The sequence below is a fragment of the Leptonychotes weddellii genome, chromosome 3 (assembly GCF_054177405.1).
Source record: "Leptonychotes weddellii isolate Sample4059 chromosome 3, ASM5417740v2, whole genome shotgun sequence".
NCBI lineage: Eukaryota > Metazoa > Chordata > Mammalia > Carnivora > Phocidae > Leptonychotes > Leptonychotes weddellii.
In genome coordinates, this window is record NC_138371.1 from 7,976,956 (window position 1) to 8,002,560 (window position 25,605).

General features: G+C 43.8%; 1 protein-coding gene across 4 annotated transcripts; it reads left to right on the top strand.

Moving 5' to 3' along the window:
- The first annotated feature begins 7,642 nt into the window (after positions 1-7,642).
- On the top strand, positions 7,643-25,016 carry LOC115936582 (nuclear body protein SP140-like protein). Of its 4 annotated transcripts, XM_081813443.1 has the most exons (7): positions 15,659-15,793; positions 16,631-16,723; positions 17,129-17,285; positions 17,861-18,029; positions 20,609-20,692; positions 22,069-22,137; positions 24,251-25,016. In XM_081813443.1, the coding sequence occupies exons 3-7, from the start codon at positions 17,130-17,132 to the stop codon at positions 24,394-24,396; spliced, it is 624 nt and encodes a 207-aa protein (XP_081669569.1). In that variant the 5' UTR covers positions 15,659-15,793; positions 16,631-16,723; position 17,129; the 3' UTR covers positions 24,397-25,016. The 4 variants fall into 4 exon arrangements, with proteins under 4 accessions (XP_081669567.1, XP_081669568.1, XP_081669569.1 ...); XM_081813441.1 differs by lacking the exons at positions 15,659-15,793; positions 16,631-16,723 and adding an exon at positions 7,643-7,757; XM_081813442.1 differs by lacking the exon at positions 16,631-16,723 and having other exon boundaries at positions 15,650-15,793.
- Positions 25,017-25,605: the final 589 nt, after the last annotated feature.

Here is a 25,605-nt window from a genome sequence, read left to right on the forward strand (position 1 = left end):
TGTTTGATTGTCCTTGTAGCCTTATTCACCATCTGAAAATAGCTTGTTAATCAATCGACTAATCGATCAACCAATCAATTAATTCTTTGATCTCCTCCTCTTTGAAACATATGCTCTGCAAGGGCTATGACCTTGACTGTTTAGTTTGCTGCTGTATTCCAAAAAATAGTGGTTGGCCAGTGTATACAGGTAGACCAACTCTCTGGAGAAAAAAAATCCAAACCCTCCAAAACAACAAGACCCTGAATTACAGCATTTGCTAATTCCTATGTGTAAACATTCCTACCATGGCCAATTTCAAGCTACCACCGTGACATCAGTGAACGAGGAGCCAGGAAGAAAAGAGCACAGTTGACTCTCATAAACTGGTACAAGCCAGCTGCATCATACTTGGCACAAGGGCAGTGCTCAATCAGTATCAGTCGAATGAAAGAATAAGTGAATTATCATTCACTTGAGCCATTATTCCATGAAAAGTAAGCCTCTGGATATTCCTGGAAGGTTTCTATTTTTCTTGTTGCCTTTTAATCCTTTGTCTCTGCTCTTTTTCTTCCCTAGGCATTCTGTAGGTTTCCCACATTGCCTTGCTGAAAACCTTCCATGATGCTACTCATACCAAACTTTTACTGAGGGTTTGAGGCAGTGGAGGGGAGTTCTGTCAGGTCCTGACCCTGGGAGCATCTTCCTATTTGTCTCTCTGCCCAGGGCTCCAGCTTGCATGGTTAGTACCATATTGCTTTCTTTTCCTACCAGCTGCTTCTTTAGAAACTAAGTGTTTTCCTCCAATCCATCTCTTTTTGGGTCCACCCAACTTAAGCTTGGACACCATCTTTCCATAGCCCCAAACTCATTAATGTGTTCCCTTGCCCCAAAGGACGTCTCTCTATTTGGCATCTTGGAGCATCTTCTAGCCTCTTGGAGCATCGTGTTGCAGCAAGGAAAACCCTACAAATCTTTTTATAATGGGTGGGGTGAAATTTGATTCCCACCTCCTCACCCCTCCCCAACAACCTTACATGTCTCAGAAGGCAAAAATGACTTCAGTGAAGTTATTTTCTTCTTCACTGTAAAAAAATAGTCTTTTCTAACAAGAAACAGTCTAAATGGGAAGAGAGACAATTGTAAAAGCTGTCCCTGGGGAATCATATTGAAATGGTTCTACAGCTTTGACTGCAGTGCCTGCTGGTGTTTATGGTCAACAAGACTGTCTTCAGTATTACCCAGAAGGTTCTCCAACTGAAGACTTCAGAAAGACAACACAAGAATTATGGATATGGAAAAGCCCGAAGATGAACTTTTAATTCCTCTTTTTGAATGAAAACTCACTTGAGCAGGGCTCTGAAATGTCACTTCTCTGGTCTCACCAGGATTTCTCTTTGGTCCTGTCTTGGTTTAGCTAATTCTGATTGTGTGTTAAATGCAGATACCATCCTGCCCTGTTCTGCTCCTTGCAGCTACTTCTTGGTACTGGAGACTCCATTACTCATTGGAAGGAGCTCTTTAGCTTCTGTACCTGCAGCAGCTCCAAATGAAATCAAACTGTTTTCCAACTGTGATGAAGAGTGTTTCACTCCAGTGCTCTCTGCAAAATGACCTGTTGCCCATTATTTATAAATTTGGGAATGATTGTTTTTTTCCTCTGTGCATCGTTCTCTGCCTCTCTTTAGCATTCTTTGCTAGCTGCCTTTGCATTTTCCTGTTTTGTTAATTGTTTGCCTGGGCTGTGGTGGGAAGGAATTTATAAGTGTGTTCCTTTCTTGTGATGAGTTTTCATTATACAAAAATATGAAGGCCATTCAATTTCCTGTGTGACTCTCTTAAACTCTTGCCTAAGGTTAGCAGAATTTGTTTTATCACTTTATAGCAAGCTATTAAAACCCTTTGACAACTTTATGAGCTGATTAAACATTCTTCAACTTTTCATTGCTTCTCCAAACAACAATGGAAATAAAAATAGTGACAAAAAATACTATTTATTGAGTACTTACACAGGCCAAGAATTCTCTCTTTTCACATATTTTTAAACTTAATTCTCAGAAAACCCTAGAATAATTCCTATTTTAATATAAGGAAACAAACACAGAAAGTAATGTGCCATAGGTCTCTGAAAGTAAATGACAGATCTAGAAATCAAATCCAGGGACGGCTGATGTCAAAGTCCTTGCTGGTAACCTTTCCATGAAATTTTGAGATCTTCTCTTCCAGGGCCCTTTGGAGCCAAATTGTTCTCAGGGCTGGAGCACCAATGACAAGAGCCACACTCCCCTTAGTCGTGATAAAATTAACCCAAGGGCTAAGTCCTGCTCAAGGGATGGAAGATATCTACCTTTAGACCTCTTGTGCTATAACAACTTCTATCTCATTGATCAGAGTCTATTGAGATTGCTTCTTTAAAAATTATTTACATGGAGGGGCCCCTGAGTGGCACGGTCAATTAGGTGTCTGACTCTTGGTTTCGGCTCAGGTCATGATCTCAGGGTTGTGAGACTGAGCCCTGCGTTGGGCTTTATGCTCAGTGTGGAGTCTGCATAAGACTCTCTCCTCCTCTCCCTCTGCCCCTCACCCACTTGCTCTCTCTCTCTCTAAAATAAATAAATATATCTTTAAGAAAATTATTTACATGGAGGCCAAAGAGATACCCAGCAATATGGAAAGTATTTTTTATACTGCAATGGGTGGTCCAAGATGACTAATACTAGAGAAATGGACTTGGGATTCACCACAATGATGATGATGGTGGTGGTAATAATGGTGGTGGTGGTGGTGATGGTGCTGTTATTGTTTGTGTTGTTGCTGGTGGTGGTGGTGGTGCTGGTGTTGGTGTTAGTGTTGTTGTTGTTACTGGTGGTGGTGATAGTGATGGTGGTGTTGGTGTTGGTGATGATGATGATGGTGGTGGTGGTGTTGCCAGTGTTGGTGTTAGTGTTGTTGTTGTTATTGGTGGTGGTGATAGTGATGGTGTTGTTGTTGCTGGTGGTGGTGGTGGTGATGGTGCTGTTATTGTTTGTGTTGTTGCTGGTGGTGGTGGTGGTGATGGTGCTGTTATTGTTTGTGTTGTTGATGGTGGTGGTGGTGGTGGTGGCTGTAGCAATGCTGTTATTGTGGTTGTTTGTGTTGGTGTGGTTGTTGTAGTGGTTGGTGGTGGTGTCAGTGCTGTTGGTGGTGATGATGGTGGTGGTGGTGGTGGTGTTGCCAGTGTTGGTGTTAGTGTTGTTGTTGTTACTGGTGGTGGTGATAGTGATGGTGGTGTTGTTGTTGGTGGTGATGGTGGTGGTGGTGCTGGTGTTGGTGTTGGTGGTGTCAGTGGTGGTGGTGGTGATTGTGGTGGTGATTGTGGTGGTGATTATTTTTAGTCTAGGTTTATTTCTTGACTCAATAGCCAAAGTGTCAGATCTTGGACTTTTCTTAGATGTTTTAATTTCTCTGAAAGGTGCAAGGAGCTATCTTTCCTGGTTATGTTCAGTTTATAATTGAAAGCTCTTTTTCTAAAATCAAACTATATTCCAGACATACCTTCTTTTTTGAGAACTTGGTAGAGATGCAAATTTTTGGCCCCACCCCTGGCCTACTGAGCCAGAACCTCTGTGGGTGGGACCTAGCAATCTGTGTTTTAAGAATCCCTCTAGGTGGGGCGCCTGGGTGGCTCAGCCGTTAAGCGTCTGCCTTCGGCTCAGGTCATGATCCCAGAGTCCTGGGATCGAGCCCCGCATCGGGCTCCCTGCTCGGCAGGAAGCCTGCTTCTCCCTCTGCCACTCCCCCTGCTTGTGTTCCCTCTCTTGCTGTCTCTCTCTGTCAAATAAATAAACAAAATCTTAAAAAAAAAAAAAAAAAGAAGAATCCCTCTAGGTAACTCTGACGCTTGCTCAGTTTGAGAACCACTGGTGTAGACAGACACTTACACTGCTCGTCCTGTGCCACTTGCTCTTCTAGGCAACCTCAACCGCTCCCATGGCTTCAGTGACTTCCAAATGTCTGCAGCCTAGACCTGCTTTCTGATTTCTCAACTCAGTATATCTACCCACCCTGCTGGGTAGATCTGATGTCTCTGCTTGGATATATCACCAGCACTTCAAACTCAGCATCTTAATGGACATTTGTGTTCCACCTTAAATGTCATTTTCTCATTGGGCTATGTTTGGCCTGCTAACTCTGTCTTTGCATTTTATTAAAATTCCTTGTTTAAACTGTGCTTCCTCTGCCACACCAGAATTTGGCAAAGGCAGGGATTGGATCTGTCTGGGGATGGCTTACTTGTGAACACAACTAATATTTATTGAATGAATGAATGAAGGCTCTTATATTCTCTATACCAGGGTTATGGACTGAATTGATATTTTGAAGCCCTAATCCCCAATGTGACTGTATTTGGAGACAGGGCCCAAAGGAGGCAATAAAGGTTAAATGAAGTCATAAAGGTGGGGCCTAAACTTGATAGGGCTGGTGGCCTTTTAAGAATAGGAAGAGGGGCGCCTGGGTGGCTCAGTTGGTTAAGCGGCTGCCTTCTGCTCAGGTCATGATCCTGGAGTCCCGGGATCGAGTCCCGCATCGGGCTCCCTGCTCAGCGGGGGGTCTGCTTCTCCCTCTGACCCTCTTCCCTCTCGTGCTCTCTGTCTCTCATTCTCTCTCTCAAATAAAATCTTTATAAAAAAAAAAAGAATAGGAAGAGACACTAGAGATCTCTCTCTCTCTCTCTCCATGCCTGTACACAGGAAAGGCCATGTAAGGACACAGTAAGAAGGTGGCCATCTATAAGCCAGGAAGAGAGCTCTCACCAGAAACCAAATTTACTGCCAACTTGATCATGGACATCCAGCCTCCAAGACTGTGAGAAAATAAATACCTGTTGACTAAGCCACCTAGTTGATGGTATTTTGTTATGACAGCCTGAGCAGACTAATACACCAGGGATTGACCAACGATGGCCCATGTGCCAAATCCAGCCCACTGCCTCTTTTGAAAGTTTTACTGAAACATAGCCACAAGATGTTTTTAAAAAGATTTATTTATTTTTATTTTAAAGAGAGAGAGAGAGAGTGTTAGTGGAGGGAGGAGCAGAGGGAGAGGGAGAGAGAGAATCCTCAAGCAGACTCCCCGCTGAACGCAGAGCCCAATGCAGGACTCGATCCCAGGACTCTGAGAACATGACCTGAGCTGAAATCAAGAGTTGGACGCTCCAAAGACTGAGTCACCCAGGCGCCCAAACACAGCCACATGATTTGTTATGTGCTGTCTATGATGCTTTTTTGCTACAGTGACTGAGTAGTTGGTGCAGATAGCTTCTGAGTCTGTCAAGCCTAAAATATTTACTATCTGGTCCTTTATAGAACAAGTTTGCTCCAGGCCCATGCTCATGTGTCTCTAGAAAGGCCAGCTGCATGTGCTGTTCTATGCTATCCCATACTGAGCCCTCTGGGATGCCAGCCTGGCTCAGTGGGACCCCAGTGGCCCCAGAACTGGCATAAACATACCTGATACAAAGACAATGTCGTAGGGGAAAACCACCCGTGGGCTCAGAATTTATAAACGAGTTTGGCATTTATCCGAACAAAGGAGGAGGGAAATGCTCACAGCCAGAGGCTGGCGACCATCATGCCCCAGTTCCTTACCACATCAAATGTACACATCCTATTTCCTACATTGTCAAGAAAAATGACGGGATCGCTGGTTATTCTTTTTGTGCAGTGCTGGTTTTGCAACTTTGATTGAACTTGTATTGCCCCAGGTATTTTGTAACTGTAAGAGGTAGAGGTTAACTGGCAGAAAACTGATAATAACATACACGATTCTTATCGGAAAGTTTTGTAAATGAGTCTTGACCATAGTAATGCAAAATGAATTTTGTCTGGGAGAGGTACAGTTGCTTCCCATCTGGTAGAAAAGATGACCTCAGATAATTTCTTGCCCAGTAGGATAGTAACCAGTTTTGTACATATTAACAAATTCATTTCAGCATTCCTTTGACTTGACTGACATAAATCTCACTTCTTCCAAATCTCCTTTGAACCAGTTTTAATATCTTTCTGGGTCCCTCATTAATTAATGAATTAAATAAAACCACTGGTACATGTTCAGTTTATATTTGTATAAAGTTGTTTTTTACTTTTTTATTTTTTGAAAATACTAACATGAATGCAACCTATTCACCCCTCCACGGATTGCTCTGAAGTTAACTGTTCGGGAAAAGCTTCATACCATGCAGGTGCGGAAGGTAAGACCTAGTGGCCCTTAGCACGGGGCAGGTCAGTGGAACACTGTGGTTCAAGTTAACACTCTTCCAAAAGGCCATATGGGAAGAGTACCAATAACAAACATTTGAAAGAAGTGACAGTATTTGTCTAGTAAAACATTTGGGATTTATAAAGCGTTTTTAATATTTGTGCTGGGGAGAAACAGACGGAAGATTTCTTAGTTACTCAGGATTTTAACTTTCAGGATTTGGGACATGGAGTTCTTTTATTTATGGAGACTGATTTCCTCTTCATATGGCAGGGGAAATAGGTTAGCGCCAGACACTGTTATACCTGCTCCAGATACTTGCTTGTCCCTGGCAGATGCTCTATGTAAACATCATTTCCTGGGTCCAGAGCTATCATGCCATCTTAGTTATGGTTATCAGTCTGAGAAGACCCACCCTGTTCTCTGTAGGGGACCCCTCACGAATATACGAAGTGTTTGGTTCTTCCATCTACTACATATTTCACAGAGAGAGCTCCCACCTGGTGAAGAGGGCCCTTGTTATGACAGCTCTGGTGTGGAGCCACTTCTCTACCACACAGGATCTCCAGAGCAATGGTCAGGTGCTCTGCATTAACCTTTGCTAGAAAATACCTGGGACGCTACAGGAATGAAGCCCCCCTGATGGTGTCTACTTAATACCATCTACTTCACGTCTCCCCTTAGAAAACAACTGTCTTCTGTGGTTATACTCACCTTAATACTCAGCCCTTTCTTCTCTGTTCAAGTAACCAGTGAGAGTCTACTTTTGGGAAGCAGTCAGAGTGGAGAATCCGTAGGGCAAGCCAGTGGAAGCCAACAGGCTCTGTGCCATGGTGGAGGCTGTCCAGAGGAGTTTCCAGAAGCCATCTCACTGCTCTGACACTTCAGATACCCCCTCACTCACTGCACGAGTCTTCTGAAGGGGGCTCACTTCAGAGCATTTCAGCCTAAGGGGGATATCCAGAGGTCAGGGATACCTTGTCCTTGGGGAACCCTAAACTCAATGAAGATGCCAAGATCCTAGGAAAATGGACGGCTCAGAAAGGGGGTGGGAAAGAGTCAAAGACTCAGGGCTCCCTCACAATTTGAACAAAGACTTTTCTGTCTAGGTCAGGAAAACCATCTCATGCACCAATTCCTTATGTTATTTCATTCTTACCTAGAAGGACATAATGGCACTTCTAACCTTGATATTGAACTATTTGGTTAGAGGGTTGAGAAGAGAGTTCTATTTTTCCAGGATGGACAACAGGATGAATTCAGAGCAAAGAGTACAAGATAGTGCTTAAGGGGACTTGCAATAGCAAGATTCTGCCACGAGAGGGCAGTGTAGATTTTTCTAGAGAATTTGGAGAGCGGAAAAGGGTACAGAAAGAAAGGGGTGGGGAGCTGGAATGCAAATTTAAAAGGAAGTTTCACACGCTAAAATTAGAATAAAACCTCCCCAGTGGTTTCTTTGCTTTCCTTGTGCTCTGTACCTCCTGATGAGAACAATCGCCCCAGAAGGCGGAACAGGTTCCTGAAGGACCCATTGGCAACAGGTCTTTGATTTAGGAGGTTTTGGTGGGCAGGGAGTTAGGGAGAGGTGGGCGGGCTGGGGCAGCAGGTGGTGGAGGAGGGCCCTTGAAGGGGCTCGGAGCAGTGGTTATTTACTAACTGGGTCAAAAGAATGAACTAGTATCTGCAACTTCTGATACCCCTGCCCATTTCTTGGCTCCGAGGAGCCTCACTTTAGGAGTGGAATCGCTAGGTCACGTGGTTTTCTACCTTCAATTCTTTGAGCCTCTAAGCTGTTTTCCACAGTGTCTGGACCACTTTACATTTCCATCAGCAATGCTCCAGGGTTCCAATCTCTCCGCATCCTCACCAATACTTGTTATTGTCTCTGTGTGTGGGTTTTCTTTCTTTTAAAAATGTTTATTACAGCCATCCTAGTAGGGATGAAGTGGTATCTCAATGTGGTTTTGATTTACGTTTTCATAAGGATTAATGATGTTGAGCATCTTTTCATGGGCTTATTGATCATTTATATATTTTCCTTGGAGACATATTTACTTGTTTGCTCATGTTGCATTGAGGTATTTGTGGTGTTTTGTTGTTGTTAAGCTTCAGAAGTTCTTTATATACTCTGAATATGAACCCCTTCCCAGATACATGACTTGAAAATATTTTTTCCCATTCTATGGTTGTCTTTTCATTTTCTTTTTTTTTAATTTTTCATTATTTAAAAAGCATTTATTTTTTTAATTATAGTTGACGTACAATACTATATTAGTTTCAGGTGTACAACATAGTGATTTGACATTTTTATAGATTATGAATGCTCACCATGGTTAAGTGTAGCTCCCATCTGTCACTTTACAAAGTTATTATAATATTATTGTCTATATTCTCTATGCTGTACTTTTAATCCTCATGACTTAGTTATTTTATAACAGGAAGTTTTTACTTCTTAATCCCCTTCCCCTATTTTGCTCATCCCCCCCTCCACTTCCCCTCTGGCGACCACCAGTTTGTTTCCTGTATTTATGAGTCTGTTTCTGTTTTGTTTTGCTTGTTCATTTGTTTTTGTAAGGTGGTCCAGCCGCTGTGGAAAACAGCTTTATTTTTTTTTTAGGTTCCACATATAAGTGAAATCATATGGTACTTGTCTTTCTCTGACTTATTTTACTCAGTGTAATACCCTCTAGGCCCATCCATGTTGCTGAGAATGGCAAAGATTTCCTTCTTTTTTATGGCTGAGTAATATTCCATTGTGTGTGTGTGTGTGTGTGTGTGTGTGTGTGTACACACACACACATATATATATATATATACACCACATCTTTATCCATTCATTTATTGATGGACACTTAGGTTGCTTCCATATCTTGGCGGCTGTAAATAATGCTGCAATGAGCACAAGGGCGCATATATCTTCTTGAACTAGTGCTTTTGTTTTCTTCAGGTAAATATCCAGAAGTGGAATTGCTGGATCATATGGTATTTCTATTTTTAATTGTTTGAGAAACCTCTATATTGTTTTTCCATAGTGGCTGCACCAGTTTATATTCCCACCAACAGTGCATGAGCTTTTCTTTTTCTCCACATCCTCTCCAACTCTTATTTCTTGTCTTTTTGATATTGACCATTCTAACAGGTGTGAGGTGATATCTCTTTGTAGTTTTTATTTGCATTTCCCTGATGAGCATCTTTTCATGTGTCTATTGACCGTCTGTATGTCTTCTTTGGAAAAATGTCTATTCAGGTGCTCTGCCCGTTTTTAAATTGGATTTTTTTTTGGTGTTGAGTTGTATGAGCTCTTTATGTATTTTGGATATTAACCTCTTATTGGATATATCATTTGCAAGTACCTTCTCCCATGTAGTAAGTTGCCTTTTCATTTTGTTGATGGTTTCCCTCTTTGTGTTTGTTATAGTGAATAGAAACACAACAGATTTCTGTATAGTAATTTTGTATCCTGCAACTGTACTGAATTTATTAGTTCTAATAGTTTTTGATAGAGTCCCTAGGTTTTCTATATAAAGTGTCACGTCATCTGCAAATAATGACAGTTTTACTGCTTCTGTACCAGTTTGAATGCCTTTTATTTCTTTTTCTCGTCTGATTGTTGTGGCTAGGACTTCCTGTACTATGTGGAATAAAAGTGGTGAGAGTGGTCATCCTTGTCTTGTTCCTGATCTTAGAGGAAAAGCTTTTAGCTTTTTACTATTGAGTATGATGTTAGCTGTGGGTTTGTCTTTTCATTTTCTTGATAATATATTTTGGTGCACAAAAGGTCTTAATTTTGATGAAGTCTAATTTATCTATTTCCTCTTCTTGTCTGTGCTTTTGGTGTCATATCCATGAAACAATTGCCAAATCCAGTGTTATGAAGACTTCACCCAGTGTTTTCTTCTAAGAGTTTTGTAGTTTTGCCTTAGTGTTGGGTCTTTCATCTATTTTGAGTTAATTTTAACATATATGGGGATTTTTGCATGTGGATGTCCTGTTTTCCCAGCATCTGTTGTTGAAAAGACTATCCTTTCCTTATGGAATGGTCATGGTGCCCTTGTTGAAAATCAACTGACCATATGTATGAGGGTTTATTTCTGGTCTATTTTATTTTACTGATCCATATGTGTGTCCTTAGGCCAGTGCCATAATGTTTCAGTTACCATAGCTTTGTACTGCATTTCAAAGTTGGAATGTGTGAGTCTTCCAAATTAATTCTTTTTCAAGATTGTTTTGGCTATTCAGGGTCAATTGCAATTCCATATAAATTTGAGAATCAGCTTTTCCATTTTTGTGAAAAGGCTTTTAGAATTTTTTTTTTTAAGGGATTGTGTTGAACTGAAAGATTGCTTTGGGTAGTTTTGACATCATAAAAGTTTAAGTCTTCCAATCCATGGGTGCCTGGCTCAGTTGGTTAAGTGTCTGTCTTTGGTTCAGGTCATGATCCCAGGGTCCTGGGATGGAGTCCCACATCGGGCCCTGTTCAGCAGGGAGTCTTATTCTCCCTCTGCCTGCCACTCCCCCTGCTTGTGCTCTCTCTCTCTCTTTTTCGGTCAAATAAATAAATAAAATCTTAAAAAAAAAGTCTTCCAATCCATGAACATGGGATTTCTTTCCATTTATTTAGGACTTCTTTAATTTCTTTCAGCAATGTTTGGTAGTTTTTAGCATACCATGGGAGTCTTTCACTTCCTTAGTTAGATTTATTTTGAAGTATTTACTTCTTTTGGATGATATGTAGATGGAATTGCTTCCTTAATATATATATATATTTTTTAAATTGTTGCCGTATAACTCTGGGTGTGGATCAGCCTGAAGAGAAAGCTTAGGGTCTTTTCAGGTCTTTTCTGAGCCTGCATCTGTCCCTGGATGGATGTGCAGTGGCTTTCTGTTCTTTTCTTTCTTTCTTTCTTTCTTTCTTTCTTTCTTTCTTTCTTTCTTTCTTTCCTCCTTTCTTTTTTTTTTAAGATTTTATTTATTTACTTGAGAGAGAGAGTATGAACACAGAGGGAGAAGGAGAGGCAGACCCCCGCTGAGCAGGGAGCCCGATGCAGGACTCCACCCCAGGACCCTGCAATCATGACCTGAGCAACGGTGGACACTTAACTGACCAACCGGCTCCCCGCAGGGCTTTCTAAATTCCCTGTGTACGATTGCTTTTGAAGGTCTGAATCATAAAAGTCTGGCTTCCAAAACGGAAGAAAGGGGGGAAAAAACCCAATCAAACCGAAAACCAGGTGCAACTCCTGTAAGTCTCCAGGGAACCACCTCAGCTGCTGGGAGTGCACCAATGACAGCCTGCTTCTGTGCCTACACCTCAGCAATGAAAAGCTCTCATCAGCAATCAGGATACAGAACCCTAATATTTGGAGGACCAATTCCTTATTGGCCACCATGGCTGCAACAAACCACTCTAGAGATGTGGGCACAGCTGCCTGCTACTGGGCTTAGGGCTGGGGGATGCATAGCTACTGTAGTGCTAACGGCAGAGATTGGCCAAATTTAGCCAGACTTTCCTGGTCAGGCTTTCTCCTGGGAGCCGCAAGCGTTCAAATACACTCTCGAGTGCCGACGTGGTGACTTCAGACGGTTTCTGCTAGTACAGTTGCTGTCTGAGTGGAGACACAGGTTTCTGGCATTTCCTATTTTGCTATCTTTCCTGACATCCCCTCCCATTATTAAGTCTCATAGTAAAATTAAAGAACCACAGTGAAATCTCCCCTGGTTTTCAGGCTAGTCTCCCACAGAAATTATAGCCCCAAAGTTCCCTCTGGCTGATGTCCTTGTTGTGCTCAGACTTAGCTGCAGAGGACTGGGTGCAGTCCAGATTCTCACTGCTCTGGCCGTAGCAGCCTGCACTCCTCTTAGCACTACCAACCTAGGTGCATCCAACCCTCTGACCTCTTATGTGTCCCACATCTCTTAATTCCAAGAGACAAGAGGGTTACCAGAATAATAAGAATAAGAATATAAATTATATAAATGTAAGAATATAATTAATAATAATAATAATAATATCACAAATCTGGTTCCAACCCACAAAAGAAAAAAAAGAAAAACCAACCCAACACAAGCTGATTTGTAGCCAAGCTAGTAATGTATAATCTGTGACGATTCCCTGATCCCAGGACTCCTATGGCCACAGACTCTAGCAAAGACTTCTAATCTGGGTTGTGGGGAAGAGACAGGTCAAACTATAGAGGGAAGAAAAGCCACCAGTCAGTGTTGAGAGCCCATTGCAGAACTTAATTTTAACTGGGGATAGTTCCCACTTGAAGGTCGATTGTGGCGCTATGTTGCCCATAACCTGGGGGAAATCTACATGTCTGAACGGCTTCTTTTTTTCAGAAAGTGGCATTTGTTTTCTTGCCAGTGACAGTAACCCCTGTTCCCAAGGTTTATTGGGACTCCCCTTTTCCACGCAGAATCCATGCTGGATATTTAAAACCTCTGGATTTCTACTTGCCCTTTGAACCTCGTGTTCTGGCACACAATGGTGAGTCAGTGTTGGACCTGTCCAGGGAGGCAGTTTCATTTATAACAGGCACATCTCCAAGCAAAGGCTATTGCTATGTATTTCCCTTGGTTTCTATGGGGGATTTAAGGGGATCCGATAATAATGTCTTTTACATGCTACATTTCAAAAGCCCCTTAAGAGAGAGAGAAGTCAGGTAGTTGGAGATCATAACATCAGCTTTGTTATGAATCAAACCTAGATTGGGAGATGTGTCACAGCAATGAGTTTCCTCAAACTGGGCACCATGATCAGGGACTTCACCACTGACAGGCAGGGCCTGCTCTCACAACGCCTACACCTGGAGCACCAGCTTAGAGGCCTCCTCTCTGCCCCCCGGGCTGTCTCCACAGAGACAGGCAGGAAGAGACCACACCTTATAGGCTGTGCTTCTTCTCCAGAAACATCTAAGAGCTTACCTCTCATGGGAGGGAGGAGGGTGCAACAAAGAACCAGAAGTGTCAGGCTGACTGATGTCCTTCTCTTGGAAGGAGACACTGGGAACTGGGAATGAATGTCCCCACCCAAATTTCCCTTCCTGCCCTTTGTTTCCAATTCTCACCCCTCAGAGGAAGACCAGACTCTGTTCTGTAGCTAAGTGGCCACTGCTCTTGCTGCTGGCCCCTACCTTGAATTCTGCAGGCCCCCTACCTTGAATTCTACCTCCTGTTCTGGGTAATAAAACCTTTGTCTCAGCTCAGACTCATCCCCCAATAGGGAACCCTGCACTAATGCTGCTCTTGGTGAAGCTGACAAAGATGGTTACCTCAGTGGTCCAGTAAGGACCAACATCTCTGCTGGCCCCAATCTTCCTCTGCTGCTGATTGGTCCAGGCTTGGGATAATCTGAGCTGTCCCTATGGGAGCAGATATGTCCCACGTCATGAAAAGGCCTCCAGTATTACACACTTCCTTCAAGTTCCAGCTGGATCTTCCGAAGCTCAGCCTGCTTCTAAGGTTCTTCCTTGTCTTCTACATGTGGTCTGATGCTGTTCCTGAGAGCAGAGCATCTTTTATCTTTTCTACCCTTCACGTCTTGACTACTAGGCCAAAACCTTGCTCTTAATCATGGAGGAGGGAAGATGGGGCTTGAGAAAAGCTTCACCTTCGCTCTTTGAATCTGGCTGGAGTTCCAGAGAAGATAAAGGCAAATAGAAGTGGAGACAGTTAATACTGACTGTCCACCCATTCCCAGCTTGAATAGCCTGAAGACCAAAGAGATGTGTGTTTCTCAATGTGGGATCTACAGACCACTGTTTCAGAGCCATGGTCCCACCAAATCTCTCAGATCCTAGTTTTATGCCGTCCCCCCTCTCTTTTTATTTTCATTCCAATTTACATTTTAACTTCTACTTATACATTTTAGGTATTTTAAAGACACTTTACGGCACCTGGGTGGCTTAGTCGGTTAAGCATCAGCCTTCGGCTCAGGTTTTGATCCCAGGGTCCTGGGTTTGAGCCCTGAATCGGGCTCCCTGCTCAGCAGGGAGTCTGCTTCTCCCTCTGCCCCTCACCCCACTTGAGCTCTCTCTCTCTCAAATAAATAAATAAATAAATAAATAAATAAATAAATAAAATCTTAAAAAAAAAGATTGTTTACAAAAATAAAGAAACTTTAAATACTTTGTTGAATGATGGCAGAGTGTAAATGGAAAAAATCTTTGTGCCCATATTGCATTGTCTTAATTACTGTAGCTTTAGAGCAAGTTAAACGTTTTTATTCTTTTTCAAGATTATCTTGGCTAAGCTTGGCCTTTGGCATTTCCATTTATATTGTAAAATCAGTTTGTCAATTTCCACAACAAGCTTACTTGAAACAACATTTTATTGAGCTCTCTCTACTCCTCAGAAATCTATTTCAGCAGATTTTCTCTTTGACGTGAACATCACAGACAGGGAGGTTATGACCAGCGTTCCTCTTGATTCCTTCCCTATAACCAGTGGATGAGAGGAAGGCTCCTTCTCTGGAACAGGCCACCACAGAGTGAGCTGGGGTCAGGAGCAGAGCGGGCCCAACCAGGTTTTGTTGGGGCAGCTAACCAGTAACAGCCCCAGAGGTACAATGAATTCATTCTCTTACCAAAAACAAGAAAAAACTAGTATGACACCTCAGTAGTGTCCCTCAGTAGTGACACTTAGAGTTCAAATATGAGAAGGGGATCAGAAAACAGTTAAAAAGGCCACCTCCAGGGTGGTGGTTGGGGGAGGAGTTAGCCCTGTCCCCCCACCACCCCGAGCGTGCGCCGACCTGCTGCTCAGTTACTACAGGAGGTGGAGTCCCCAGCCAAGCAGCAGCACCAGCCCTCGCTCTGTGGGTAGCACCAATTCTCGCCATGGTTCGGGACACCCTGTCCCTGAGGGTCAGGAAGCTCCAGAACCGTATGTTCTCCCTGGGGTTGGAGACCACCCATAAAACTTCTAAAGACACCCCTCAGGCCTGTCTGGTTGTAGGTGAAGGCCAAGCTATGCACGGCCATGATGGGGAGCTCAGCAATGGGGGATAACATCAATCTCAATTCCATCTCATCCCTTTGAAGACCAGCCATGGAGCCATGTTGCCGGGTTGTCACCATGAGAGGACTTTCAGTGGATGTAAACCTTGGGGTCGATCATTCTGAGACCTCCCCTGGTTCTAGGACATGCTCATACAGAGAAGCATCCAAAGACATTTCTTATCTTGCATTGGTGGTGCTGGTGTTGATGGTGGCAGTGTCCAGAGCATTGGAGCGAGGAAGCCTATTGTCTGCCTCTACTTGCATTTTATTGAAATTATTTTGGATCTGTAGGTTAATTGGGGAGAATTTACATTTTAACACTATTTAGTCTTCAAATCCATAAACATGGTATACTTTTGCATTTATTTTGGCTTTCTTTTTTTTTTTTTTTTAAAGATTTTATTTATTTATTTGACAGAGAGAGACACAGCAAGAGAGGGAAGACAAGCAGGGGGAGTGGGAGAGGGAGAAGCAGGCTTCCTGCTGAGCAGGGAGCCCGATGCGGGGCTCGATCCCAGGACCCCGGGATCATGACCTGAGCCAAAGGCAGCCGCTTAACTGACTGAACCACCCAGGTGCCCCTATTTTGGCTTTCTTTAAATTCTCTCAGCAAATGTTTTGTGATTTTCAGTGTAGTGTTCTTGCACATCTTTTGTTGGTTTTGTCTTTATTATTGATGGTTTTCAATGCTTTTAGAAATGATACTGTTTTCTACTTGTGTTTCAACTTGTTTGCTGCAAGTATATAGAAATACGATTTATTTTTGCATATCGATTGAGTCTAATTACCTTGTTCAATTACTAATTAATTCCAAAATTTGTCTATAAATTCTTTTAGATTTTCTAAGTACACAATCAGCTGCAAATAATAGTGGTTCTATTTCTTCCCTATTAGGTTTATTTTAAAAATTGATTTTCTCACCTTATTGCATTGGCTAAAATTTCCAGTAAATGTTAAATAGAAATGGTGACAGTGCACATTTTATCTTATTCTCAAATTGAGTGAGAAAGTACTTAATATTTCACCTTTCAGTATGATGTTAGACGTAGTTGTTGCTTTTTAGCTTTTTGGATTTTTTTATGGTGTATACCCTTTATTAGATTAAGAAAGTTACTTTCTTCTTTTAGCTTTCTGAGAGTTAAAAAAATGAAAAGATGTTGAATTTTATCAAGTGCTTTTTCTGGATCTAGTGAAAGTATTATATGGTTTTCTTTAGTTTGTCAGTGTGGTGATAACACATTCCTTGAGTTTTAAATGTTAAAGAATTCTTCCATGCCCACATTAAGTCCTGCTTAGTCATAGTGTATTACCCTTTTTATCTATTGCTGGATTTGATTTGCTAATGTTCTGCAGGAACATATTTTTCCATCTGTGTCCATGAGAGATAGTGACCTGTGCTTTCATTTTTGTAGTGTCTTTCTCAGGTTTTTTGTATCAAGATTATGCTGTCCTACTCTAGCAAGTTGGCCTGTGTTCCTGTTTTCTCTTTCACTGACAGAATCTGTGTAAGATCGGCAATAGCCTTCCTTAAATGTATGTTTTAAAGAACTCACAAAGGAAGCATCTGGGCCTAGACTTTTCTGTTTGCTTGGTTTTTGTTTTTGTTTTTGTTTGTTTGGTTTTGTTAGGTGGGAAGGGCATCTTTCAATCTTTCAATTTTTTTTTTAAGATTTTATTTATTTATTTATTTGAGACAGAGAGAATGAGAGAGAGAGAGCACATGAGAGGGGGGAGGGTCAGAGGCAGAAGCAGGCTCCCTGCCGAGCAGGGAGCCCGATGTGGGACTCGATCCAGGGACTCCAGGATCATGACCTGAGCCGAAGGCAGTTGCTTAACCAACTGAGCCATCCAGGCGCCCAGGGCATCTTTCAATCTTGATGTTCATTCTCTTGTCGTATTTTTTTCCTTAGGATGTTTTCAATAGTCCAGAACAAGAAGATTTCCCATGAGGCTCTTTTGAATCACTTCAAGCAAAATAAGGTGGAGATAGCAAACGCGATAACAAAGCCATTTCCTTTCCTTGAAAGCCTCAGAGACCGCTCCTTTATCACGGAAAAAATCTATAAAGTACGTGAAGTTTATCATATCTTCCCATGATAACCCAGGCTCACACTAATTAAGTGTGGCAACCTGGATTCAAAATTTAGTGTATCGCTAACTGGCTGGTGGCCTTTCCATACTCTTCATGGAAAGACCTTTTTAAGTGAGCTAATCCTCCTATAAGGTTGAGGGTGACAGGACAGGCAGTCATTGCTAACGATGCTTCTGTCCTAATTGAAGCCCCTGTCTTCTGTGGGACATGTTGCAGTGAGGTGGATGGGAACAGTGATATGGCTGAATTGAAACTGATAGCTATTTATGCAAAACCTATAGCAATTTATACAATATAACAAAATTAAATAAAATTAAAATAATTAAGAGAATTGGGGCAGTATTACATTATAAAATCCACTATGTCAAATGAAATCCCCAGGGATTTTGTGCTATTATCAATCAATTTGTTCTGTAAGTCTATCTACACTGGGAAAGTGGAATGAATGTTCTAGGCAGTCACTTCCTAGTGATTAACTTTGAAACTATTTTAACTTTGAAACTATTATTTTATATTCTTTTCCCATTGCACTTTTTTTTTTTTTTTAAAGGATTCTGAAGAAGCCCATAGAAACTTGGTGCCGGTAGAGAAAGTGGTATATAATATTCTCTGCTACCTTGAGAAGACTTTTGATAGGTCACTCCTACAAGTCCTGTTCAGCAGGGTTCATCTGAAGGAGTATCCTGATTTAATTTATGTTCATAGAGTCTTCGAAAATGGTAATCAATACCCTTCCCTCCCTTTTGGGGTCCAGGTCTACTTCTCATTTATTCATTCACTCATTTCCTGGTTTAACAACTATTCATGAAATGTTTACCCTGTCCCAGGACCTGTGCTTGTCAGTGTGAATGAGTCACTGTTAATAAAAACCAACATGTTCTCTGGCCTCATCATCAAAATCATCAGTCAGATGATTACCCTGCTAGGGCCTCATGTAGGTTTAATTACAGCCCTTTTTCTTCTCCTGGAAATGTGTGATTTATTCTGTGTCACAGGGACCTGATAAAGAGGAAGTGTTCCTGGACAGGTTGTGACATTTTTCTAAGATGACCAGATTGTCACCGATTCCCACAGAAAACCTTATCTGAGACAGTCTGACAAAAAGTTAGTTCTCCAAACAAAAAATCGAGAAGTCACAAGAGCCCCCACCATCACCCGCCGCCCCCCAGCCTAGAAGGAGGGCCAGCGTGTGGAAAGGCATGGGAGTAAGGAAGGCTGCTTCTGATGTGATGGTCACAGACAAATTGTGCATTTCTGACACCCTAAACTGAGGAACTGGAATTTTATTTTCATAAAAACAGGGAAGTCACACCAATTCTTTTTTTTTTTTTTTAAGATTTTATTTATTTGACAGAGAGAGACACAGCGAGAGAGGGAACACAAGCAGGGGGAGTGGGAGAGGGAGAAGCAGGCTCCCCGCAGAGCAGGGAGCCCGATGCGGGACTCGATCCCAGGACTCTGGGATCATGACCTGAGCTGAAGGCAGTCGCTTAACCAACTGAGCCACCCAGGCGCCCCACACCAATTCTTAAGCAAGGGAAAAAGTCAAAAGAAGCGAAAATAAAGTAGGGAGTGTATTAATTTGTGAAAATAGTACATTGATTAAAATAAGAACAATATAATTTCTTTTTTTTTAAAGATTTATTTATTTTAGAGAGAGAAAGAGAGAGTGTGCAGGCGGGAGGAGTAGAGGGAGAGGGAGAGAGAAACTCAAGCAGACTCTGTGCTGAGCGAGGAGCCCGCTGCCGGGCTCGATCCCACCACCCCGAGATCACGACCTGAGCGGAAACCCGGAGTGAGACACTCCACCCACTGTGCCACACAGGCTTCCCTGAGCAATATAATTTCTATACTAATACCTGGGTTAGAGAAAGGAATAGAAAGAATCAAATATCTGGGCACAAATTTCAAGTCAATGATTTTTAAAAGCTTCATTGAGATAAATTTACATACCTTAGGTCAATATATTTGTAACCAGGATGTCCCGGGCCATGGGAACAGAGGGAATGGCGGTTACCTGTCCTGCCCACACCTCAGGGGCTCTGATTCTCTCCATGGACTGCAGCGAACCCCCCCTTCCAGGTTCAGTGTCCACATCACCTGTGTTAGGTTCTGGGGCTCCCCGAGCTGGGGTGACCTGCACCTACACTCACTGCCGCCCACCTGCCCCTGGGGAGATGGCAGCTGTCGCCTCCCAGACACTGTTGTTCATGGGAGCTGTGCGTCAGTGACCCAAAGCCAAGAATCTGGGGGCTGTGGCCTGGGGTGTGCACCCTCTCCTGCTGCTCAGTCCCTACCTTCATCGCATGCTCAGAGCCCCCTGAGCCCCCATGGGACCATATACATGCACACAGGCCCCCTTCACCTTTCCCTTTTTTCTCCTTGTATCTTCCACCTGGTTTTGCCACAGTCTGAGGCCAGGTCCTGGGATGACAAAGCACACCTGGCTCCCACTGTCCCATGCAACTCACCCCTGCGGGCCCAGCCCCAGGAAGAACTCCCTCCATGGGCCCTGGAGCAGCAGGTTCCCTACCTCCGTGGTGTCCCCTCCTCCCTGGACTCCCCGCAGATACCACCCTCCTCCCCCCTCCAGGCTTCATGGTTTATTTCCTTCCTCCCATGTGTGCTGGGTCACCTACAGGAAGGGGCGCTGGGCTGGTGTCCCTCCCTCCCCTGACTGGGTGAGGTCCTCCAGCACAGCTATCTGTGCTCCCTGCTCAGAGCTGCAGAGTGTCCCTCCTTTGTTCCTGGGATCTGGCCCCTGGGAGGTCTGTCTTGTTCCTCCAGGTGTCCTCTGCTTTGTCTCTTTGGGAAGCGCTCACCCTCCCTGCCCCAACCCTCCTCTGGTCTAGCAGCATCTTTAGAGCAGATGGGCTTTCTCTTTCATACCCATGGATCTCTCTGTGAGCCTAGCTCTTGTCCCGAAGAATTCCCTCTGTCCCTTTGTACGGTTCACAGAGACATTCCATTTAACAGAATTTATATTGAGATAAGCTTTCACTCCTCTCTGGCCATCTTGTTGGGTGATTAATTACTGTTTATAACTTTCCCACTGCTCCATAATCCTTAAACCCGACAGGCTCATCGCCTATAAGATTTGCTTGCCCGTGTTTTTCTCTTTGATGTCCCAGGGAAAGGAACAAATGACAGCAAGTTAGGAGCCACTGAGATGAACTGACCCAGGGTCCCGAAGTCCCTACTAAGTACCTGGATTCTTGGGCGGTCCAGAGGTTTAACTATGAGGTGGTGTCCCTGATTGTTTGCTTGCAACCACTAATTAATTTTTTTCTCTGTTCAGTAATTGAAGACAAGTATTTTCCCCAGAAAAGTGATAGCGAAGAGACACAAAAGACACTCAACACTGGGCCAAGCTGTGAACAAGGTAATTATGATAGAAAACAAACTTTGCTTCCTGGTTACAAAGAGGTCAGAACTCAGGAAGTTCAACTGTGATGCTCGAGAGGGAATCCAGGAGGACATGGGGCAGGTGGATGTGTGTGACTTTGTATTGATTCCAAAATGACATGACTCTGTTTGAATCCAAGACAAAAGGTGGCAAAGAGAGACTTTCTGCCCAATAACCTGGAGGCTGGAGTAAGAACCTAAGTGTGAATTATGAGTTTCCAGAGGTGACCTTCAGTGTGAAGCAGCTAAGGGCTAAGAACTCTGGGCCTGTGGTCAATATCAAAGAGGAGACCCTTGATAATGGCGGAAGGGACTGATTTCAATGTGGGGGATGTTGTTCAAGAGCCCAGACATTCAAGGAGAAAACCAGTCACACACAGAGAGAAAAGAGGAAGTGGTAGAGAGATGGAGGGGAGGATGTGGGTACTTTGAGAGAGAGAGAAGGAGGGAAATGAAAGGGAAGAAAGGGTTGAAAGACACAATAGAAATAGCTGCGTTATTAACATCTCACTGGTTGAACATTTGTGGGGGCAGTTGTAGGTTTAGTGCTCAAGCTGCCGTTGCTTTTATGCTTATTTTGCAGGTAAGGAAACTGAAATCTGGAGACAGTGTGTGTGTAGTTGGCCTGGGGTCAGATGAGCAAGGGTGAACCCAGGCATTCTGAACCCAGAACCTGTTTGTGTGTGTCTTAATGGAGGTAAAATTCACATAACATAAAATTAACCACTTTAAACAATTTAGTGGCATTTGGTGCATTCACAATGTGGTGCAACTATCACCTCTATCTGCTTTCAAAACGTATCAATCACCTCAAAAGGCAACCCCATTTCACTCCCCGCCCCCTCCTCCCACGGCCAGGAGCCACTGGTATAACTAAAAGGTGTATCTTTTCATTTCTGTGTGTTGAGTGGAGGAAATCAGAAAGTCGGAGAGAACAGGAACGGAGCCTGATGTGGAAGGTGGGAAGATGTAGAGGAAGAGAGCTGGGCAGGAAGGTGGAGGCAGCAGACCCTGAGCAGAGAGGGTGGCTGGAGGGAAGAAAGATGGAAACACAAGGACGTGGAAGACAATGGAATCCGGGATGCAGAAATATTTTCCTAGGATAGAAGCAGCAATGCCTGGAGGTTGGATCCTGGTGGAAAATGGCAGGAGAGAGAAAGGGAATGAGGTCTAAGGTGATGGAAAGAGGCAGAACAGGGCTTGGTTGCATTTTGGGTGGAGTCTTGGAGCAGGAGGAGTATTTCTGCACAAGGAGCAGCTAACCTTTGTCTCCAATGTCAGAGCTCAGTGTCTACGAACTACTCCTTAGTAGTCACTGGCTCTGGTCTCTCCTTTCCTTTTCTCTCTCTTTAGTGCCCGATGAATCCGAAGTTTTAAGAATGAAGTCAGAGAAGGTGTGTGGCCTGCTGGACGAAGGACAAGGTAACTATGACTGAATCCCAGGTTTTAAATGACCAGTTCCCTGGATAACTCATTATGTGAAGGGAGGAGAGGCCATACACCCGAGCCCAGCCTCTGGCTCCTTTCCAAGGTGTGAGGGAGGCCCGCATGTGGGGTGAGTCCCGAAGGGCCTAGGGGATGAAATTTAAAGAGAACCCAAGAGTAGGTGCCTCCTTAAATTAGGCTCCTTAGGCCTCTTACCTGCTTCACCCTATCCCTGACCTGGAAGCAAGAGAGAAAGGGGAGCTGAAGTCTTTACTGGAGGACAAGGATAGACAGATGGATGGATTGGGCAGTCCAATGGGAGTTATAGGAGCAAGCACAGTTTTACCTAAATGGACATGAGATCCAAAATTCTCCCATAGAGAGGTTTCGCAGGGAGATAGCTTTATCCTACTTGCCAGAAGTTGTCACAGGAACATGGAAATAATGTGCGTGATGGTCAGATTTGCCAGTAAGTGGGATCACTGGAGAAGACACTAGAGGTAGAGGTGGGGAAGAGGCCCTGAGGATGGGTCAAAGCCCAGTGAGAGACTCGGAGTGATGGAGGGATGCAACCTTTGAGATGAGGACAACGTGCAAGACAAGGACTGGAAGCCTAGAGGCAGGCAGAGGGTCCAGGCAAGCCTGAGAGAAACAGAGACAGAGGAGGACAATTTACACCAGGGATAGTGACAAAGATAATATGGAGAGAGAAACAGGGGACAAAGCAAATGCTGATAAAAGAGGAAGTAGGGGAAGGACAAAACAAAACCCTGAAGACAAAGTGTTCAGTGGGAGTGAATGGAATGTTGCTGGAGGTCAGTGTGGGAGAGAGGAGACATGGTGGGATATTTAGCATCAAGGGGAGGTCACCGCACAGAAGCTTCTGCCGCAGGGGGTCATCCCTGCTAACAGTAAATTTTTAGAACCCTGAATGCTGGACCCATATGTTGGCAAACATTACATTACTGATGTATTTGTATGGACGGTTCTATGAAAACAGTTCTAAGAAGTGTATTTATGTAGACATGTACTAAGCCACCTTTGAAAAGGACACAAGAATAAACACAAAATTCAGCCAAGATAATTTCCAGTGAGTGAATGAGAGTAGCAGGTTAAGAGAAAAGAGGAAAAACAAAAAGGTAGATTTCAGGGTAAAGAGGAAAACCCTGGAGAGATGGAAAGAGGACATCGAGGTCCTGACACAGAGAGAGGCAGGAGGCGAGCAGGCGAGAGGCAGCAGGGAGGTGGGGGGGACCCTCTCAGGTGGAGTGGGGAGAGAGGAGACAGCTGAGGGTTCTTTCTGGATCATTACATATTCCAGGGGCAGAGCTCTTCCAGGTACAAACTTCTAGTACAATCTTGTGCTGGGGGGCTGGTGGATATACAGAAGACAATTGCATCTTGTCACCTCAAAGTTAACCAAGAAGGCCAGCCAGCAGGGACAGCATACGTCCAAGCACCTGAAATAATCAGGAAGGCTGGTGGAAGGAGTCTGATGTGGTGACACCGTGTGTGTGTCTCAGCAAAGGTGTCAGGAGGCGGCCTAGGGAGGACGGGATGCATGCAGGAGAGGGAGACCCTGGTGCTCAGTGAAGGAGCTCTTGCCTAGCAGAAGAGAGTTGGGGGTGAAGTGGAAAGGTACTGCAAGGGGGCACTAAAGAGATGTGTAGAGCAAGATGGCAAGAGGAGATGAAGGGACAAAGATGCGTCAGGCTAGAGGAGGCAGAAATGGAGAGTGCTAAAGAGAATGTGCTGAGCTGAGAGCAGAAGGAGGAGGTATGAGCCACAAGAAAGAGAAACAGAGGCAGGGAAATGGGAAGAGGCATCTGCAAGGGGAAGAAGAGAAGGAGTGGTCAGAAAATGGAGAGCAAGACGATCAGAGCTGGCCACTGGGGTCACCTATCCTTACAAAGCATCCAGGGAGAGTGACGGGAGCACCATTAACCTGCAGGCCCCCGGATTCCGTGAGAAGACCATCTGGAGCAGGGACATTCCTGCCTACAGCTGACCCAGCAGCCAGGGCTTTGCTGGTGTCTCCTTATGATGGGGTTCCCTGCTGGTTCCTTGGCCCCACATTGAGATCCCTAAGGGGTTTTGTTTCTCTGTGCAGTAGTCAGCAGTGAATCCAGTGAGGAGGAAGAGCCCCCAGCAGCTCTGAGCTCAGCACAAGGACGAGGGCTGGAGGAGAAGGGTGAGGATGGCCAGCTTTGGGCTGCAGACCATCATGTGTCCGAATTCAGAGCCCCCGCTTCCTGACGTGTTGTACTTTGAGTGCGCTCTACAGCCAATGATCCTGTCAACGCTGTGAACACATTCTCTGTATTTACCTCATGTGCCATTTTGGGAAATGTGGGAGACAAGGTCCTAGTCACTAAATATGTGTGTTGATATATAAAGGTTAGAGTAGAAACAAACTAGCATTATTTCTGTTGTTTGTTTGTTTTTCCTTCCACATGATCATGCCTATTGTGGTATAATAAAAAAAAATAGGTATTTGTCTTTGTCCCTAGTTCCTGGCACAGAGCTCCCCAAACCCTTGGAATTTCCCCAGTGGTAAGAGTGTCCCTATGACAATTAGAGGGTTAGAACTCGACCTCTGTGGAGAAAAAAAGAGGTGGGAGATTAAGTTCAATCACCAATGGCCCATGATTTAACCAATCATGCTTACACAATGAAACCTTGGTAAAAACCTCTGAACAATGGGGTTGGCAGCCCCTGACTTTGTAAATACATTGATGTGCTGGGAGGGTTGCATGCTGGAGAAGGTGTGGAAATCCTGGCACACCCCACCTCCATACCTCGCCCTATCCATCTCTTCCATTTGGCTGTTCTTGAGTTGTATTCTTTATAATAAAACTGTAATCATAAGTAGAGCACTTTCCTGAGTTCTGTGAGTCATTCTAGCAAATTATTGGACCTAAGGGGCCATCATGGGCACCCCCAAGTTTATAATTGGCTGGGCAGAAACATGGGTAGCTTGGAGACCCCATTTGTAGCTGGTGTCTGAAGTGGGGTCAGTCGTGTGGGACTGAGACTTTGCCCCGTGTGGTCTGGGCTAACTCTGGGCAGTTAGTTCAGGACTGAATTGAATTGTTCAACACTGAGTTGATATTGAAGAGCTGGAGAATTGTTTGGTGTTGGAATGACCTATTTATCATTGGAAAAGGCACCACACAGTTGGTGTCAGAAAAAAGCCCACACACCTATTCATACTGATGTCTTCAATGTAGGTATTGATTTCTGCCTTAACTAACCTCTATCATCTGTAGATCACCAAAAAAGGTAAGTAATTTTTGATTGCTTTGATACATATATTGTTATTGGAAACTTGGAAAGACCCAAAAAGTCCAAATAAGTCTTTTTGACAGGTGTTCTCCATCATGCCATTAGCTTATATACAAACTTTTCCAAAAATAATTTGGCAAATATTATCTCATAATTTGAAAACATCAGTAAGGAGTAGGC